The sequence below is a fragment of the Lepidochelys kempii genome, chromosome 7 (assembly GCF_965140285.1).
Source record: "Lepidochelys kempii isolate rLepKem1 chromosome 7, rLepKem1.hap1, whole genome shotgun sequence".
NCBI lineage: Eukaryota > Metazoa > Chordata > Testudines > Cheloniidae > Lepidochelys > Lepidochelys kempii.
Window position 1 is genome coordinate 30,329,328 of NC_136386.1, and position 19,429 is coordinate 30,348,756.

At 60.8% G+C, this 19,429-nt stretch overlaps 1 protein-coding gene across 7 annotated transcripts in view; it reads right to left on the reverse strand.

Annotated features, from left to right (window-relative positions):
• Window positions 1-6,796: 6,796 nt before the first annotated feature.
• Window positions 6,797-19,429, reverse strand: part of PC (pyruvate carboxylase) — a 236,585-nt gene continuing 223,952 nt past the window's right edge. For all 7 annotated transcript variants that reach the window (XM_073351710.2, XM_073351709.2, XM_073351708.2 and 4 more), the window contains 11 exons: window positions 14,534-14,678; window positions 13,888-13,977; window positions 12,645-12,866; window positions 12,258-12,414; window positions 11,729-11,969; window positions 11,125-11,374; window positions 10,562-10,806; window positions 10,207-10,386; window positions 9,748-9,999; window positions 9,196-9,336; window positions 6,797-9,058 (listed from right to left, as the gene is read on the reverse strand). In XM_073351710.2, the coding sequence (XP_073207811.1) occupies window positions 8,810-9,058; window positions 9,196-9,336; window positions 9,748-9,999; window positions 10,207-10,386; window positions 10,562-10,806; window positions 11,125-11,374; window positions 11,729-11,969; window positions 12,258-12,414; window positions 12,645-12,866; window positions 13,888-13,977; window positions 14,534-14,678 (2,172 nt within the window). In that variant the 3' untranslated portion in view covers window positions 6,797-8,809. The remainder of the gene's footprint in view (window positions 9,059-9,195; window positions 9,337-9,747; window positions 10,000-10,206; window positions 10,387-10,561; window positions 10,807-11,124; window positions 11,375-11,728; window positions 11,970-12,257; window positions 12,415-12,644; window positions 12,867-13,887; window positions 13,978-14,533; window positions 14,679-19,429) is intronic.

Consider the following 19,429-nt stretch of genomic DNA (forward strand, 5'->3'; position numbering starts at 1 on the left):
CTGCCAGTATTAGCCGGCTGTTTGAGTGCAGCAGACCCCTGTGCCCCACACACTCCTCCCTCCAGCAGGGCGGGGTCTCCCGCCACGCTGATGGGTATTAGAGGGGAGCGCCCACTCAGCCTTAACTCTGCCCCGCTGTGGAGCGGGCAGTAGCTGCTGTGGAGTCTCGGCACACATGCCTGCCGCAGGCCCTGTGTTAGGTGAAGCTGTATTGAGCGGTGGAGGGGTTGGCAGTACTGTACTTGGAACATGAGATGATCTGCGTGGGGTGGGGTGGGTGCCTCTGCCTCCCCTCCTCCCTCCCCGCCGTGTGTATGATCAAAGGCTAGAGGCTCATGTGGACTGTGCTGTGGTATGTACCTCACCCTGGCAGTGATAGGGTGAAGGGGAGCTAGTGAGGCCAATCAGCCCATCTGTGGCACCTCTCCGGGAGAAGCGCCACAGAGGGGCCTGCAGGCAGCGCTTGGGTCCTGTCCCTGAAGGGAGGCCAGGACCAAGCCCCGGGAGGCAGCACGGTGGGCTAGAGTCAGGACGGACTCTGCAGAGCCCTGTGGCTGCAACAGGAGGGGTGGGAGCAGTTGAGCTGGCCCGTGGGGCAGGGGCAGGGGCAGGACGCTCTGTGTGGCCTGGCCGGATGGCCGAGTCACCACCCAGCTGGCCAAAGCCCAGAGGAGAATGAGGCAGAGGGCCTGCGATGCTGGGTCTCCCCAGAAGGAGGCGCCCCAGGCTGGTGAGTCTGTGACAACACCCCTTGGGAGCCCCATCAGGCCTGGCTCCAGCTCTGCGTTTTGTGGGTTTTCGCTAGCCAGGCCCCCAGGGATTGTCAGCGGCCAGGTGGGTGCTGGGCCTGCTCTGGGAGGCTGATGAAGGGCGAGTGGCAGTCCGGCGTTAGCAGTCGGCTGAGGGGAGAGGGGCTGGTGGGTCAGGCTCAGAAGCAGGCACGGGCTGAGTGCAGAGCCGTGGCCGGAAGCCCCCACTCGGTACAGCACAGAGGGTGGCTCTGGGTGCTGAGGCGTTGCTCAGAAAGGCCCGAGTGAAGGTTGTGGGGCCGTTTCCCTGCACTCGGCATTTCCTGGCATCGCCGTTCTGTGGCACTCGCCGGTCGGGAAGGGACTGAGCTGCACCGGGCACTGCACGAAGCCAGGTCAGGTCGGGGGGATTCTGCAGTGCCCAGCAGGCACCAGCTGCTGGCTATTTTCCTCCCTAAGGCTGGGCATGTGGCCCCCTCCTCTCAGCCTTTGATCACCCAAGGCTGCTCCCCAGCACCCTGCACTCGCTCAGGTGGGAGTTACCCCTTGAGTTGCTTCTGTCGAACTCACCAGTGTCCAGCTTCCAGACAAGCAAAGGGCCAGCAGGGTGCTCAGGAGTAACGTCAGGCATAGACACCCCCTCGTTGCCAGTTGGATGGGCTGAGCTGGGCACATCACCTAGCCCAGGGCATCGAACAGTCTGGGCATTGTGAGCTTCACTGACTCGCTACACTGGCGAAGTACCCACCGTGGCAGTCAGATCCACAGAGACCATGGGGTTATAGCGGGCAAGGTGAGGGTGGTGTGTCACAGAACGGGGACGTGCACCCATCGACTGCCCCACCACAGTGAGGCCCTGCCTATCTCCCACCTGGTGCAGCAGGGCCCGCTCTGTGGCCCGCACCCAGCCTGAGATAACAGCCCCCACAGGTGGCCTTCCAAGGCCACATGGAGTTGTAGCGGTTTAGGGCCGTCGGGCTCCATTAGCGCATCAAGGCTGACCTCCTGGACGGCACAGGCCAGAGCTTGTCACCCAGTTCCCCCTGCTGGAGCCCAATCACTTGAGTTGGACTAAAGCATCTACCAGAAGGGCAGCCAGTCTGGACCTGGAGCCATCAGGCGATGGAGGCGCTACCCTGGCCCATAGGGGCATGTTCCGATGGTTACTCACCCTGTGCTAAGCTGGATGTGAGCTGAGTAAGTAACCTGCACGAAGGCACTCCCCAGCCTCCATGTCAGCGCAAACAGCCCATCCCGGCGCTGTTCCCCAGGGGGGCAGCAATGTGCTGAGCGATCCTCCACAAAGGCAGCTTCTCCGCTGCAGGGGCTCAGCCTGAAATCCAGCTCGCCCGCTGGCCTGTGGGCAAAGAGCTTGCCGGGTCTCCGATCCCAGCAGGACACGTGCCCATGGTACCCCTGACACCCCCCTGGCTGGCAGCACCGACGGAGAATCTACCTCCACAAAGCCAGAAGCCTGCGGGAGCTGCAAGGGACCCTGCCTGAGAGCTCGGGTGCCTGTGTGATCCCCGCTGTGCCCGCTGCCACCCTCAGGGCCAGCGAACTGCGCACAGGGCCTGGGGCTGGCGCCCTCTAGAGGGGACAGGCCCCCGTGTCCCAGTCCCCACCCCACTGAGCCAACCAGGCAGTCCGCCCCGCCCTGGGGCTGGCGCAGAGGGGAAAGGGTCCAGCTCCCAACCGGAACAATTTCTGTTGCTAGTAGCAATGGGAGGCAGGATCGCTCTACAGATGGCTGCTCCCCGGGCCTGGCAGCCTCCCTGTGCACGAGCCTGAGGGGCGCCCAGCCGCCTGTGAAGAGCTGGGGGCCCCTTGAGTGGAGTTTAATTTACCAGTCCACTGGAGCAGCGGGTGAAGGGGGTGGCATTCAGAACAGTGCAAAGGGCTGGCAAGGCTCCTGGGGTGTGTGTGTATGGGGATGGCTACGTACGGGAGGGAAGGGTAAGGCTTTAAATCCCTATTTGAGGCCTTCAGTAACTCAGCCAGAGCTGCTGGGCCTATTGCAGGAGTGGGACGAGGAGGTTCTGTGGCCTGTGATGTGCAGATCTATGGCCTGCGATGGTCCCTTCTGGCCTTGAAGTCTATGAGCCTATGCTGGGTGGGGCGGAGCAGTGGTGGTGGGACAGGGCTAGGCATGTGGCTAGATGGAGGTGTGTGTATGGGGATAGAGGGGTAGGTGGATGCAGATATAGATGGGGCATGTATTGCGCTAGAAAGAGAAGGATGGATGGGGATGGGGAAGTGAGCTAATCAATGAGTCAAGCACTCCCAGTGGAGGAAATGCCAGGCTAAAGGTACCCATAACGCTGCCCCTGGCAGTCGTCCTTTCCAGGATCTCGTACCCAACCAGGTCATCACTGGGCACTGAACTAACAATCTTCACATCCACACCCAGACCGTGGTCTCTTGAGCTAAAGGACTAGCAGAAGTAGGTTGTTATCCTCTGTATAGTGCAACCAGCCTAAGGAGTGCAGCTCTCTCTCACCCACCCGCCTATTTGCTACAGTCTTGGGCATTTGGACTCCCGGCTTCCATCCTCAGTTTGGGCACGGGGGTCTAGTGGTTAGAGCAGAAGGGGGCTGTGAGCCAGGGCTTTTGGGGTCTCTCCTGCTCAAGGAGGGTAGTGGGTTATAGTGCGGGAGGGGACGGCCTGGGAGTGAGGACTTGTGGGGTCTAGCAGTTACAGATCACGCAGCCAGGTGTGTGGATTGTGCACAGCTGTGGTGAATGAGGGTTTTGTGACTCAGTTTCTCTTTGACTGGGCGGGCTATAGGGGTTACTTGCTTGTCCTGGCAGGGGGTAAGGGCTGGGGGGGGCGGGGGGTGAATGTGCCATCCACGCACATGAATGGAAGAGCCAAGGCTGGAGCACAAAGGCCCAGTGCCCAGCAGCCAGGCAGGGGCGCGTAGGGAAGGATCGTGGGTTGAACAGGGTGGTTGTCAAGGTTGCTCCTGGGACACCCGGTGACGCTCCACCTTGCAGAGACCTGCTGGAGCTAGCTCTCCTTGAGCGTGCATGCTGGCCGGGGTAGCACAGGCAGAAGCATGGGCTAGCAGCTCCAAGTGCAAACCTGCCCCTACCCCACATACCCGGCAAGGCTGCCCCATGCCGCCCCAGCTAGTCTCAGTGCACTGGCTCCATGAGTTAGATGTTGGCGGGGGGGCAACTTACCGACCCTCCGAGCCACGTATGACAATCGTCAGCAGTTCGAGAGCCGGGACGCGCCTGCTGGGGCTTTAGCTGGCCGAGAGGGGGCTACCAGGGCTCCAGCCCTACTCCCGCTGAAGCTCTGAGAACCCCTCCCTGCTGGGCATAAGCCAGAGGTGATGCGGGGGAGGGGAGGGGTGTGGAGTCATGTGCCCCCCCCCAAAATTTTTGCCACGGTTTGCTGGCCCCACTAGGTGTTGCTCTCAGGCCCCCTCCCTGCACGGCAGCTGCTAGAGCCACCAAGCTGGGAGCTGTGGCCATGGGGAGTGGCCACGGCAAACAGCTGGGAGCTGCAGGGAGGGGCTGCTTAGGGTAACTGGGGGGGGGATGTGACTCAAGCTGTTGGGGGGGGAAACCTTTAAATTGTGTCCCCCACTCTCAGCAGGCACCAGTTGTCTCTGGCAGAAGCCCCCGCCCCCGCCCCCACCCCCACACCACAGGGCAGAAGCCCCAAGCTTTCCTCTCCCCCGAGTCTGGTAGGCAGAGAATGGGGGTCAGAGGGGGGCACTGTGGGAGCCGCACTGTAAAATGCTGCACGCGGCTCACATGCTGCAGTTTGGCCACCCCTGAGTGAGAGCCTTAGGGAGGCCACTCACCCAGTTTTCCCCAGACAAGCTGCTTTGGGTGGGAGGGATTTTTCCCCGTCTGCTACTGGACCAAAGCCGGCTGTGGTTTTGTCCGGTATCGGACAGGAGATGCTATCTTACCGCTCCTCCTGCGGCATGTCCTCCCGTGCGCGGGACCAGGCCATTTCAGCCCCACCAGAGTGCCCCATAGTCCAGGAACGGGTGTGGCCACCCAGGACCGGCCCACAACATTTTGGCACCTGAGGCGGGGAGCTCAAATGACACCCCCAAGCCCACTCGCGTGGGCCAAAACTTTGAAACTCTGGGTCCTAGTGGTGCCCCCCACAGTCTGGCACCTGAGGTGGCCGCCTCATGGTAAGGCCAGCCCTGTGGCCACCCTAGGGAGTCGGGAAGTCACCCCCAGCTCCCAGTGCAGACATACCCAGGCGCTGGAAGCTGAGAGGGCACCCAGCCCAGCACGGCTGGCTAAGCCTGGGCAACCCTTCAAATGTAGGTGGACAGAGCTGTGTTGCTCAGGGGTCTGCCACTTCCCCAGCCATGGGACGTAGCTCTGCCCACCTGACCCCAGTGCAGCCTCAGCTGGTCGCATGTTGGGGCCGTTGGCAGCCTGGGCTCTCACTCGAGCTTGGCTTCGCCATGCTGCCCTAAGAGCTCCCCGAGGGGCTTTGCCAAGGGACTAATATACCCCAGCTTGCTCCGAGCGGGCCACACTGTGGCCCGGTGAGTGGCTCCCTGACGCGTGCTGTGGCGAGCGCATGGCCTGATACGGGGGCTGGAGCCAGCAGGCCGGGGCGTGTAGCTGAAGAGCTGCGGCACTCACCCTTGTGGGTGCCTAAGTGGTGGGCTCGGCAGAGGCATGGGGATCCCGCTGCGAGTCGGTGGAAAGGCCAGGGTAGCACGCGCCGTCAATCGGGGCCAGCCCTTGAGAGAGGCAGCGCGGCAGAGTGGAGTGATTGTGTGTGTGTGTTTAGTGGCCTCCCTCTAACAGGGGTACTGAAGTGCAGAGAACTATTCACAGCAGGGAGCAGAAAAGGAGGAGACCAGACCCATGATCTCCTAGCCCAAAGACCTTCCCCTAGGCAGGGGTGGGTCAGTCCTAGGCCGCTGTGACCGGGCTGAGAGTCCTGTGGCAGGCACAGCAGCGGAGTATTGTATTAATTCTCTTAAAGCACAGAAGGGAGCTGACTTATTAACGACCCCGGCAGTGTAACGAGCTGGTGGGAGCGGCTCAAGGAGCTTGGGGCTGCCATGCCAGATTGCAATGTCCTTCAAAGAGAAGCGCCAACTCTTGCTCCCCAGCCAGGGGCTCCTTCCGCACTTTCACACACATCATCCCTGGTGCTTCTGGAGTTGGGGGGCAGGGGCTGTTTACACAGGGATCTCTTGCCTGGTGCTGAGACACCGCCTCCTGGAGGGCTGTTTACGCCGGGGACCTGCTGTGGAACATCCCCGCTAGTAACACCCGGGCAGCATTTCACTCAGCATCTCCGCCCAGCACCAGGCAACTGCTCCGCTCTGGGTTTGGAGCCGTCTGCCTCAGGGCTGGGCTGAGACCTGGCACCTCATGCAGCAGCCAGGTGCCCTGGTCCTGGGGACAAGACTTAGTGCCTGTGGGTTGGTGTGCGGGTGAAGGGAGCCCCCGTCTGGTCAGTGTGAGCAGTGCCGGCTGGGGGATGCAGCCCAAAGGGGTCTGTCTGGGGGATGGTGCCCTGTATTCAAGCCCCTGCCCTCCCTAAGTCAGCCCCACCCCGGGCCCAGCTCAGAGCCAGCCTCCCCCAGAGGGGAAAGTCCCTATGACTCATTCCCACCCACCCCGATTCCATGTCATCTCACCCTAGCTCACTACGCTTCCTGAGCTGACGGCATCACGTTCTGTTGGCATGGCAGCTACTTGGAAGCCACGGTTTTCCTTTCAGACGGGAGGGCGTGAATTTTGAACGGGGCCAAAGTGAGAACCAGGCTGCGCCATCTGCACCCACTGTCCCTGCTAGCCCAGCCCTGGACACCCCCCGCCCCCCAGCTCTGCGGGTGCCCCTTAGCCCTGCCCAGCAACATAAGGCTGCTGGTTGGGAGTGATGGGCTTCGGCTGAGCTGGGACTGGCGTAGCTGGGGGCACCCCACAGCGAGTGCTCCCCACACGCAGGCAGCCATACCAGCGGCAGTCTGGAGTCTATCCAGCAGGAGGCAGGCTGCCCCCAATTCTCTGGTCTTGTCACAAACTCAGCCAGGCCAGCAGTGAGCGGTTAGTGAGATGAGTTTTATTGCCCAGCAGGGGGCCGGCCCCTCAGGGACCCCGGGTCACTGAGTCCTTCCCAAAATGGCCTTGATCCTTCCAGTCCAACGGGGCGCTAACGGAATCCCACTTGGCAGCTCCTGCACTGCAGACTGTCCTCATGGATGTGAGGTTTGTTCCCGTGCCCTCAGGCAGGGGGAGGGATTTCACCCCTCTCCCCCAGCCCTGGGCAGACAACCCTGTAAACATCTGACACCCCTCCCAACCTAAAACCCAGCATGATTGCGTTGGTCGCTACCCAGTGGGTGCCCCCTCTCACCACCACTCGGTCCTGTGCCCCCACAGAAGGCCCCATCCAGATCGACACGAGGATGGGGTCGCCAGGGAGCAGGGGTGGGGGCAATCCATGGCTAGTGATACCCCTGAGCCCCCCCCTGCTCTGAAGGGGGGAGGGGCATACATATTTGGGGGCAGGGATTGGCAATTAAGACAATAGAAAAGATTCTGCATTAGACTAGCCCTGGGTTCACGCAGCAAGAGGAGCCCCCGCAGCTGAGGGGGTCCCCTGAGGCAGCATGGCAGGGGAAAGGAGCCCCTCCCCGTCCCCCTCTCCCCCCCACAGCTGGGGGCAGGACCAGGACTCAGGTGGGGCACTGTTCTCCCCCCAAGGGAGAAAGGAGTCATGGTTGAGCTGGGGAGGGACAGCAGCTATTGGGTGGGCATAGAAAGCAGTGGCAGCCTGTGGGGAAGGTGCCCTCCAGAGTTGGGGGGGGTACCTGGGCTGGAGGCGCAGGGGGCCAGCACCCCATATGGTGCAGGGGGGTAACTGGGCTGGATGGGGCAGCGCCTCCTGGCAGTTGATGGGTATAATGCAATTGGCAGCAGAGTAAGTGGGATGGGAGGGGACAGCACCTCCCCAGCAATGCTTAGCCTCTGAGATCAGATGCCCCCTGGTGGAGACAGAGGGAACTGCACCTCTCGGCTGCATGATGCGGACACACACTTGTGACTTCTTTGTACAGTTATGAACTGACTGGCCACTTTGCATCGCTGCCCGCCGGGGGGGAAGAGCTGATTGTGTCCGTGGGTTAAGAAGCTAAAGGAAGGGGTCTGCCATGCCTGCTGCCTGGCCTGGAACCGGACCGGACTGCAATGGACACACAACTGGGAAGACCCTGCATTGGCAAGGGCCTGCCCGTGGGCCCACGGGCCCCTCCACGGCCAATGGCAGGACATTAACCACACGGACAGCTGAGAGCAGGGACTCCCTCCAGCACTCGGCAGGGAGGCGGAGGCCAAAGACCTGGAGCTGGAAACTAAGGGAGAACAGGGGTGAGCAGCAGCGGAAGGGAGCAAAGCTGGGTCTCCGGGCAGCAGGACATGCTGAGGTCCTGGCTGCCACCAACACGGGCTCCGGCCTGAGGACCCTGCGACTAATCAATGCTCCCTTGGCCTGGCCAGGCTGCCCAGCCTTGCTGATGATCCTCCCTGGGCACTTCGCTCCCGGAGAAGGGAGAGTCTCTGCCTCAGTCTGATCACAGCTGGACTGGCTGGAGCTCACGGGGGGAGCAGGCGGTGGTGGTGCCCAAAGGCCCGGTCCTGGAGTTGCTGAGGCTGCATGGGTGCCTGGGGAAAGTGTGGGTCTGGCACACCGCCGGGGTCACTGCCAAAAGACTGGGGTAACACAGCCCTGTCAATCCATAATAGGTGCACAGACACCCCCTGGTGGCGGCAGAAGGAATTGCACCCCAGGCTGCATGATGCACAGGCTCCCCTGATGGCGGTGGAAGGAACTGCGCGTCCCCCATAAGGTGCCTGACTGAGGCTAAGCAGGACTTCGGAGGGGGTGTGGGGAAAGAAAGAAGCTGGTGCATCTCCTGCAAGCAAAGGGTTAAAAGTGGGCGGGGCACGCCCTTAAAGTGACAGCGTGCCGGCTGCATCCGACACATTGGGGGGCAGGTCTCTGTCCGGGATGGGGGAGGGGAAGCAGAATGCAGCGGGGGGGAGGAGGCGGGGGCCTATTCTATTTCCAGGATGAGGTCATCCCCTTCTAGGTTCATGTCGGGTTTGACGTAGATCTTTTTGACAGTGCCGGCCATGGGGGAGTTGACCACGGTCTCCATCTTCATGGCGCTGAGCACACAGAGGGGCTGTCCCTTGTCGACCTTTGCCCCCTCCTCCACCTTGATGTCAATGACCTTGCCGGGCATGGGGGCCCCGATCTGGCCCTTGATGTCCTTCAGTGCCTTGGGGTGGAAATGCATCTCCTGGGGGGCGGGGCAGAGAGACAAGGTTAGTCAACACATCTCATGCAACAAGGCCTTAGATCGGGACAGACCCGTGTGCCCAGCTCGCAACATCAGACCCAGAGGCTCTTCCAGCCCAGTATCTACCCCCTTGGCACCTTCATGGCTTGTGTGTCCTTGACCAGGATGGAGCGCAGCTGCCCATTGAGTTCGAAGAAGACCTCACGTTGGCCAGCCCGGTTCAGGTCTCCCAGCGCAAGGGCTTTGATGTGCAGGGTCTTTCCACGTTCCAGCTCCACCTGCAGGGGGAGACCGAGCGTGGTGAGGCCCCCAGGGCTTCCTGAGTCTGCAGAGAGTTGGAATCAATTGCTCTGGGGGAGGGGCGCTGCCTTGAGTGTAACTGACACGGTGATGTTTCCTGAGTCTGCAAAGAGCCTGAGCTGATCCCTCCGAGAATGGGGAGCCGCCCGACCTGGAACTCCTCCCAGTGTCCCGCTGATCCCAAAGGCCCCCCAAACGTAGGGCTTGATAGTCTCCCTTAACCCTATTTCCCACAATCTCCAACCTTCCTGCCTCAAACTTCTCCTCAGGCTCCCCCGACCCCTACTCCCAGGTCCAACCAGTCCCCCCAGAGCCTTATCTCCCCCCGTACAGCCCATGGTCCAAGTCTGCCCACCTGGGTCTGGCCCCTCCCACCCTGACTCCCATACCTCAAACTCCTCGGCGATCTTGGGCCCCTCCAGGAAGAGACGGGTGTTGAGGCACTCGACGGGGCCAAAGGTGGCTGTGAACTCCTTGAACTCATCGAACACCTTGGGGTACATGGCAGCTGAGAGCACGTCCTCAGGGGTGATCTCCTCCTCCTGGTGCCGCATGCGCAGCTCCTTCTCCAGCTGCTGGAAGTCCAGGGCGGGCAGCGAGGCCCCCGGGCGTCCCTCAATGCGGGGCAGGTCCTTCAGCACCTGGGAGGGAGAGCATCAGGATTCCATGCCGGGGGGCTGGAGCAATGGGAGCCCAGGGAAGGGGATACCGCCCACTTCGTGGTCCCCATGGCTCACCTTGGAGTGAAAGGACTCAGGGAAGTCCCAGCAGAGGAACCTGATCTAGCCCTGCCTCCCACATGCCCGGGATTCCCCTGCAGCCCCACCCCACCCATTGCCCAGCCCCACCTTGGAGCGGAAGGGCTCAGGGAAGCCCCCATAGGGGATCCCAATGTAGCCCTGCAGGAACTCCACCACGGAGAGCGGGAAGGAGAGCTCGTCTGCCATGGCCTCCACCTCCTGCCGCGACAGGTTGTTCTGCACCATGAACTGCGCCAGGTCCCCCACGATCTTCGATGATGGCGTCACCTGCATGGGCGGGAGACGGGTCAGTGCAGGCAGGTCCCCGTCCTGGGGCTGGTCAGAAGTGGTGCTCCCTAGAGGGGACAAAACCCCATGTCCCATTCCCCACCGTCCCGAGCCAGCCAGGCCCCCTGGGCGGGATCAGAGCTGGCAGCTCTAGACGACTGTGGAGGGCTCTGACCTTGATGAGATCCCCCAGCAGCTTGTTGGCTTCGACGAAGGCCTTCTTGACCTGCTTGAACTTGTTGCCCAGCCCCATGCTGTGGGCCTGGAAGTGCAGGTTGGTGTACTGGCCACCCGGGATCTCGTTCTCGTACACGTCGGCGTTGCCCGACTTCATGGTGGCTGTGCAGTCGAAGGCGGCGTAAAGGCCCCGCGCCATCTCCCAGTACTCGCTGTAGTCAAACACCTTCTCTATCTGGATGCCTGAGGCGGGGAGAGGGAGGAGATGGGGCTTGTCCAGGCTGCAGGGGTTGGACTTGGCCCATCCTGGTGAGTGGGACAGAGGCGGGGCTCTGGGATGATCCACCACCCTGAGATCTTGGCTCCAGAGAGCATGGGGGCAGAGCTGGGTCATGTGTCCTCCTCGCTCTTTGCCCTAGCCCATCTCATGATGTTCTTAGACTGGATCGGGGCAGATGCCTTGTCTGACTCTGCGCCCTCCCTGCTCTAAGCACTAGATCCCCTTCCCCTCCCAGAGCCAGGCGTTTAGCGCCCGGGGGCCCTGGCTCCTGCGACTGGTACCTGTGTCCTGGCTGGTGCCCCGGGTGCAGGCCACCAAGGCGCCCATGCTGGGCTGCGAGGTCATGCCGGACATGGCGTCCACGGCCACGTCGACGATGTCAGCGCCGGCGGCGGTGCAGGCCAGCATGGAGGCCACCCCCGCCCCAGAGGTGTCATGGGTGTGGATGTGGATGGGCACCTCGGGGAAGCGCTGGCGGAGCGCCCCCACCAGCAGCTCCGAGGCGCGCGGCTTCAGCAGCCCAGCCATGTCCTGCAAGGGAGAAGAGAGCTGAGCGTGGGGGGACAGAAACAGGGGGAGGGTGGGGAGGGGTGAAAGGGTAGGGAGCAGGGAAGGTGCAGGGGGAACCAGCTGTGGGGGGGCAGAGACGAGGGCAGGGGCTGTGGGAGCGGAGGGGGAAGGCTGGGGCAGGAGGGGATGAGGAGGCAAGTATGACAGGGTGAGCGAGCTCTGGACACCCTCCCCAGTGCCATGATGCCCCCCAAAGGGTGGCATCTCAGTCCATGATGTCCTGCGTTATGGGTCCCCCTGGGCTCTGCTCCCCAGTGCTGCCAGTGCCCCCACCCGCAGCCCCCGGCTACCCCAGTCCTGGGCTCCCCTAGGTACCTTGATGCAGAGGATGTGCGTCCCAGCTTTCACCAGCTCCTCGGCCAGCTGGACATAGTATTCCAGTGTGTATTTGGTGCGGGTGGGGTCGGCCACGTCTCCCGTGTAGGAGATTGCGGCCTCCACCACCCCCCCGGCTTGCCCCGCTGCCTCCATCCCCAGCAGCATGTTGGGCAAGTAATTGAGGGAGTCGAAGACCCGGAAGATGTCCATGCCGTTCTCCTTTGCCACTTCACAGAACCTGGGGGACCAGGGTCACCTGGTGAGTCCTGGGGGAGAAGGATCCCCATGGGGACTGGGTGCCAGGCCCCCCCATGTAGAGTTATCCCTGCTGATGCACTCCTCAGGTCTGGCGTCAGGGTGAGTCAGCCAGGCGACTCTGGAATCCCACCCCCTTTCCTCACTCCCTCCCCTGGGGGGTCTGAAGCCCTGACCCTCAATCCTACCCCACGGCTCTCTGCTGTCCCAGACTTGAGCCCCCACCTGCCCAGCCCGGCTGATGCCCTGTCAGCCCACCCCGCCAGCTCACTTGAAGACGGAGTTGTCGGGGTAGTTGGTGTACCCCACGGCGTTGGCCCCCCGCAGCAGCATCTGGAAGGGGATGTTGGGGATGAGCTCACGGAGCTCCTGCAGCCGTTGCCATGGGCACTCATACAGGAAACGCATGGCAACATCAAACGTGGCACCTGGTGGGGTGGGGCAGAGAGGTGAGTACGTGTGACCTGCCTCCACCGGTGTTACCCACAAGTTCTTCCCTCAGCCCTGCCCCTCCCCCCAATCCCATAGTGGATGTTCCCTAGAGGGGAAAGGCCTGTGTCCCATTCCCCACCCCGCCGGGGCCAGCCAGCCCCCCACCCTGGGGCTGGATCAGAACCAGCGCCCCCTAGAGTGGAAAGGCCCCATGTCCTGCTCTGACCTCCCCAGTTCTCAATGCTGAAGAGGTTGTTGAAGTTGTGAGCCACGAAGGGCGAGATCTTCTTGAGGTCATGTGTGCGGACGCGGGTGGCCAGCAGGGACTGGTGAGCATCCCGGAAGGTCGTGTCCATGAGCAGCAGCCCACGGTGCTGCCGCACGGCCTTGGCAAAGCCCTGGGGACCCTCCCGGAGCAGGATATCTCGGAAGCCAGTAGGGGGGTCACCTGAAAAGCAGGGGGCGGATACCATTGCTGTAGGGTTGCAGAGAGACCCCTACACGGCTCCCTGCAGCCCCCCAGGGTGTTGTTACTTAGCCTGGAAGGAGTCACTTACACTCAGCGCTGCTGGTGCTAGGAGGCGCTGCGCTGCAAGGAGGGAGGTGGGGACACAATAGGGGGTGCTCTCCCTTACTCACAGTCAGTGGCTGACCCTAGCATGATGCTAGAGGACGCCAGGAGAGGGATCCCTGAATAAACAGCCCTTGCGCCCCACCCCAGAGGCGGCTGCATCTCAGTACTGGGCCAGGGATCCCTGTACATGACGTGCTCTGTGGGGCTGATGCCTGGTAAATCTTTTCTGACTGCAACTAGCCTGGAACCAGCTCCATGAAATGGGTTGGACAGCTGAGCCGTGGGCCTGAGGTTCCCAGCACGCGTGTGACCGATGCACAGGGCTGGCTTTAATTAGCCAGGATTGCAGCTACGTCGGGTTATTATCGCAGTTTATTTCTTTGTCAGCCGCTAATCCTCAGCCTGAACCAGGCATTAAGAGAATGAACAACAGTGGCTTACAGCTCATTAAGGTTCTCCCAAGCAGCCTGTTAAATCCGTTTTGAGCTGACAGACCCCTAAGTGCTCCCTCCCTGGGCCAGGGAGCAGGCTGGAGCAGAATACAGCACAGCTAATGATTTGCTGGGCAGCCTGGCAAATGGGGCAGGCAGCCACCGAACTGGGAGCGCTGACTCCCAGCCCTCCCCGCGCCAACCCACTAGAACCCACTGCCCTCCGAAGGGAAGAACAGGGCCCAGAAAGGCCCTGACTCCTGGGAGCGGGGGAGGAAGTGGAGTCCAGCCACAAGGGCAGAAGGGAGGGCACGTGGCACAGGGAACCCAGGCATCCTGCCCCCCCACTCCATCCATGGGGAAGGGAGTGGGAGGGGGCCATAGTGCGGGGGAGGGGCCCTGTGGGCAGCAGACCCAGCAGGTGGGAGGTGCCGGGGTGGGGGACAGGAGAGGAGGGAACTCACCCAAAGGCACAATGGGCACGACGGGATCAATGGGGGATGGGCGGGCCTTGACAGGGATGGGCGTGGTGGGGCCGTTGACCATCACGTGGCCTGGAGAGAGAATGTCAGAGTTAGACAGCACAGTGCATGGAACACGGCCTGGGCCAGGTATCCCGCCCCCGCCATACCGACTGGGGATCCCGACCCATGGCCCTTATGTTACAGAACCAGCTGGTGATCCCAGCCCTGAGCCTGACGCTGCGGTACGGGATGGACAACATACCCATGGCCCTGACCTGTGGTACTGGATGGGGACTCCGCCCCCTGGGGCTGATCCCACAGTACTGGACAGGCACCCCACAGATGGTCCCAACCCACAGTACCAGCTGAGGATTTTGCCTTCTGGGGGGCTCCTGCCTTCTGGGCCTACCCCACAGTACCAATTGGGGATCCTGCCCCGGGGCCAGATCTCATGGTACCAGCTGGAGAATCCCACCCATGGCTCTGACCTCACAGATCTGGCCCTGTGGTACCAGACGGGGACCCCATACCTTGGGCCTAACCCCACAGTACTGGAAAGGGACCCTGCTCGGGGTCCAACCCCATGGTCCTGTCTGGAGATCCCACCCATTGGCCTGAGTCTGTGGTCCCAGCTTGTGGCCTGTACCCAGATAATGTAGCAGCTTCTGGGCCCTGTTCTGGCCCGGGCGCAGATTGAAGAGCTCAGGGTTCTCGTCGATGAACTGTGTGTCCACCGTGCCCCGCAGGAACTGGTCATTGCTCAGCACATTCTGCAGGAAGGGGATGTTGGTCTGGGAACAAACAGTAACAGGCTATCAGCATGGCTCTGGCATCCCGTGGGTTTAATCCTGGAGGGGGGGAGGCCCCCCCCAAGAACCCAAGGCATTAACCCTTCCCCTCCTGGCCCCAGCAAGCCCTGACCCAGAGCTGGACGCCAGGATGGAGAAGATGAGACCTAGCGCTGTCTATGCTGGGGCTTTGGTTGGCTACTACCTTTCCCCGGGATGTGAATTTTGTCACCCCTCCCCTCATCGAGTTAGCTAGGTAGAGCTAAATTTTAGGTGCAGACCAGGCCTGAGGCTCCGAGAGGGAGGGAGTTGCCCTGATGGTTACTGACACAGGGATGCTGCCTGAGTCTGCAGGGAGCCTGAGCTGATTGCTCTGAGGTGGGGCAGCTGCCCCAGTGTTAGTGAGTCAGTGCCGCCCTCCTTCCCCAAGGGATTATGTCCTGGCCTGATGCCAGGGTGAGGTACACCAGGCAAGGCACTCCAGAGGAGAAGCAACGCCTTTGTAGCTGGTTATTAAAGCCTCTTCCTCTCTTTGAATCAAATACGTAAAAGGTTGTTACAAGAAGGAGGGGAAAAATTTGTTCTCCTTAACCCCTGAGGATAGGACAAGAGGCAGTGGGCTTAAATTGCAGCAAGGGCGGTGTAGGTTGGACATTAGGAAAACTTCCTGTCAGGGTGGTTAAGCACTGGAATCAGTTGCCTAGGGAGCTTGGGGAATCTCTGTCACTGGGGATTTTTCAGAGCAGGTTGGACAAACACCTGTCAGGGGTGGTCTAGACAGGGGCGACTCTACCAATTTTGCCGCCCCAAGCAGTCGCCGCCGAAGTGCCACCGCGGTGGGAAGAGCAGCGGAGCTGCTGCCGAATTGCTGCCGCAGGACACGGGCTGCTGCCCCATTCTGATTGCCGCCCCAAGCACCTGCTTGGAAAGCACCGGCCCTGGACCTAGTTAATACTTAGTCCTGTCTTGAGTGCAGGGGCCTGGACTCAATGACCTTTCGAGGTCCCTTCCAGTCCTATGATTCTATGATTGAATTCAGTTCTCCCTGCTCCCAGCCAATCAGCTCTCATTGCGCTGCAAATACTGCTAACAAATCTAATGACAGATCGAGGCCCATCTCGTACAAGATGTGACAATGGTAGCATGGTCTGGTGGGTTAGAGCAGAGGGTGCGGAGAGTCAGGACTCCTGGGTTCTCTCCTCTGCTCTGGGAGGTGAGTGGTTAGAACTATGGGGAGGTGGAAAGAAGAGGCTGGGAACCAGGACTCCTGGTTCTATCCCTGGCCCTGGGAGAGGAGTGGCATCTAATGGTTAGATTGGGGTGGTGGTGGTGGAAGGCAGGATGCCTGGGTTCTAGTCGCAGCAGCACAGCTGTCCAGCTGCTTGTGTCCAAGGGGTGGGGAGGGGCAGCTACCAGGCTCATGCTTGTGCATTGCGGGGGAGAATGGGGACTGGCTGCTGGATGGGAAAGGCTGGAGTAAGCTGAGCCCCCCTGAGCGTTGTCAGAGCTGTCAAGAGGGATTAGACTCTGGGGAGCTGGACTGTGTCTCATGGGCTGGACGGAACAGCGGCTGCTTGGGGAAGGGCAGAGCACAGATGGGTAGTGGGGGTGCAATGGGGGATCTGGGAATTGCAGAGCAGGGGCGCAGGGGTCAGCAGCTACACTGGGGCAGGGCACTGGGGCAGGGCATGTTAGACTCCCCAGGAGCCTAGCCTTGAGTTCAAGGTGAACCCTCTTGCTCTCATAGGCACACAATCACAGCATAGGCTCAAAGAAGTAAAAGGTGCAGGACTGAATCTAGCCAGCAGAGGGCAGTGCCTCTCTCACACACCCCTTTACACAGAAGGGGAAACGGAGGGTCTATCCCCAGCTCTTGGAAGGGAGGGGAGGTCTAGTGGGTTAGTGCAGGGGATACAGTTAGCGAATGGGTTCAGGACACCTGGGTCTGGGTTCCCTGGCTCTGAGAGAGAAGTAGGGTCTAATGGTTGAGCGGGGGGTGGGGGTGAGAACCAGGACTCCTGGGTTCCATCCCCATCTCTGTTGCATGACCCTCAGCCCGCCTTGTCCCCTCTCTGCACCGCCATATCCCACTCTGCCATGGCGACCCTGACCTGACCTACAAAAACCATGCTGAGCCCCCTGTGAGCAAACCCCTCCTCTCCCAACAACTCCGTTATTTAATGTGCTGCTGAGGTCCTGAAACAGCCCCCTCCGGCCACGGCCAGTGATCCTGGCGCCTGGCTCTGCATGCTGAGAAGCTAACGGGCTCCTGGTACCATGGCCAGGGGCAAGGCCTTCATCAGGGATAATTATCTTGCTGAGAACTGATCGCCCTCCTCAATGCCATCACCCAGGGATGGGGGGAAGGGCACTGCACCTGCCATCCTGTGCCCTCCTTTCAGTGCCCATATGCCAGCTCCTCTGCCTGCAGGGGCCGTGCCATGGCTGCAGAGATCCTGCGCTTTTCCTGTTCACTCCTGTGTTAAGGCCCAAATGATGATGTCGGCAGCTGGGCTCCCCCACGGCTGCCCACAGTGGGGCCTCTGCTCCTACCTTACCCACCACCTGATTCCCAGGAGACCGGTCTCCTGGGCTCTATTCCCAGCTCTGTCCCGACTCACTACGTACCCGGCAGCCTTGCTGTAGTTTTTAAATGGGGAGATGGGAAAACCATGAACTCAAAAGAAACCCAAGGTAAAATAGCAGAGCTGGGAAGTTCTGACACATACACGGAGCAGGGCTGATTCTCTCCAGCAGAGGGCAGCAGAACAGCTAATCCACACTTCAAATAATGCCTGCTGCACTCTGAGCTGCTAGGAAGTAGGGATAGAACCCAGGAGTCCAAACTCCCAGCACCCCCCTAACCTGCTAGAGACCTCCCATTTCCCTCCTAGAGCAGGAGATAGACCCCAGGAGACCTGGATTCTCAGCCACTGCTCCCTCCCCTCCCCTTCCCTTCCCTCCCAGAGACGGGGCTAGAACCTGGAACGCTGCTCCCCCCCGCCCGCTCTAACCTCCAGACCTCATTCCCTTCTACGATTCTGGTTAATAACTTCCCTGGCCAGTCAGCTAAGGAGGTGCCAAACCCAGGACTCCTGGGTGAGATTCTGTACCCCACTAATGGCTCATTAGCAGCCCCAGAGTGGGCCGGGCTCGGCAAAGGTAATCATAGCCCTATATTAGCTTTATGGGTCCCTTCCCCAGAGCTCTTGGTGGGGGGTAGCAGGAGGCTGAGCCTCATGGAAGTTCAGGGGGGCACAGAGGGCTGAAGCTGGGTTTGAAGGGCAAAAGGGACCAAAGCATTGTTGGGAATGGGGGCTGTTTATACAGGGATCTCTCCCCATTCCTGGCCCTCCCAGCCAGCCTATCCCTCCGCCCTGGGACTGCATCATAGCCAGCACCCCCTTCAGGGGAAAGGCCCCATACCCCATTTCCTGACTTCCTCCCCCCTTACCCAGTCAGCCCCGCAGTGGGAGCGAAGTCTAAGCTAAGTTCCTTCCCACCCTCTACTCTTGCTGCATTTCCTCATTAATTAATTAATCAATCAGGGCACTCAGCAGTTAATGAAGGAAGAACGTAAGCTAGGTGCAGGGAGAAGGGCCTTGGAGCAGGAGGCTCTTGGCTGAAGGAGGTTTCAGAGAGGGAGCTACGCCCTCAGTTCCCACCTAATTCCTCACCCCATGGTAGGGCTGTCTCCTTCAATCAGGTCCCCAGAGCTCTAGGAGTGAATGTCCCTCAGCGATGGGGCTCTGAGCCCTTCCCTTGCGGATATTGACTACCAGCCCCCCCCCAACTCATAACAGCACTCTCCCCTCCCAGGGCTGGGGATGGAACCCAGGGGTCCTAGCTCCCAGCCCCCCAACCATTAGACTTGACTCGACTCCCCTCCCCTCCCAGAGCTGGGGATGGAGTCCAGGGGTCTTAGCTCCTAGCCCTGCAACCATTAGACTCCCAGAGTTGGGGCTAGAACCCAGGAATCCTAACTCTGAGTCACTTCTGCTCTAACCACTAGATCCAACTCCTGTAAGTTTGAGCAAATTGCAATTCTGCTCAGTAGGGGGCAGTGGTGTGTCCCCTCCCCCACAGTATCATCTTTAACCCAATCTTAAACCTCTTAAACAGAAACCCCCTCATCGCCCCCCCCCCCCGCTGTAATCCCCATCACACCCAGGCCTAACCTTGCCCCTGTTCGTCTAAGTGAACATCTGTTCAGCATCTGGCTGGGAGGAGAAAGACTCAGAGCCCCAGCTGGCATAAGCCAGCACTCACTGGGGAGGCTGGCAGAGAGTACCTTCCCCTGCACAGCTCTGCCAATGCCCCTCAGTCCTGACCTGCAATGCCCTGCCCTGGGCTTCCCCCCACACCCCGCTCTGCCAATGCCCCTCAATGCTGACCCCTCACCCCCTGCCATCCCAGCCCCAAGGTCTGCAGGGGGCATGTGTGAAGTTTGTCCATAGCACAGAACTGCTGGGCTCTCTGGTCCCCAGGACACGACAGGGACCCCTGGGCTCTGCAGCTCATAAACTCCAGACTTAGAAATGTGAATTGTGACAGGAGTCAGAAGCTACGAACCTGGAGGGAAAGCCCAGCTCCCTGTACTGGGGATCGAGGCGGCTGCAAACAGCCGGGTATTACAGGGTATTGGAAGGGGGTCAGTAAGGTCTAGTGGTTAGAGCGCAGCAGGGCTAGGAATCAGGATTCCATTGCCAGTTCTGAGGGGGGGAGGGTCTAGTAGTTAGAGTAGAAGGGGCTGG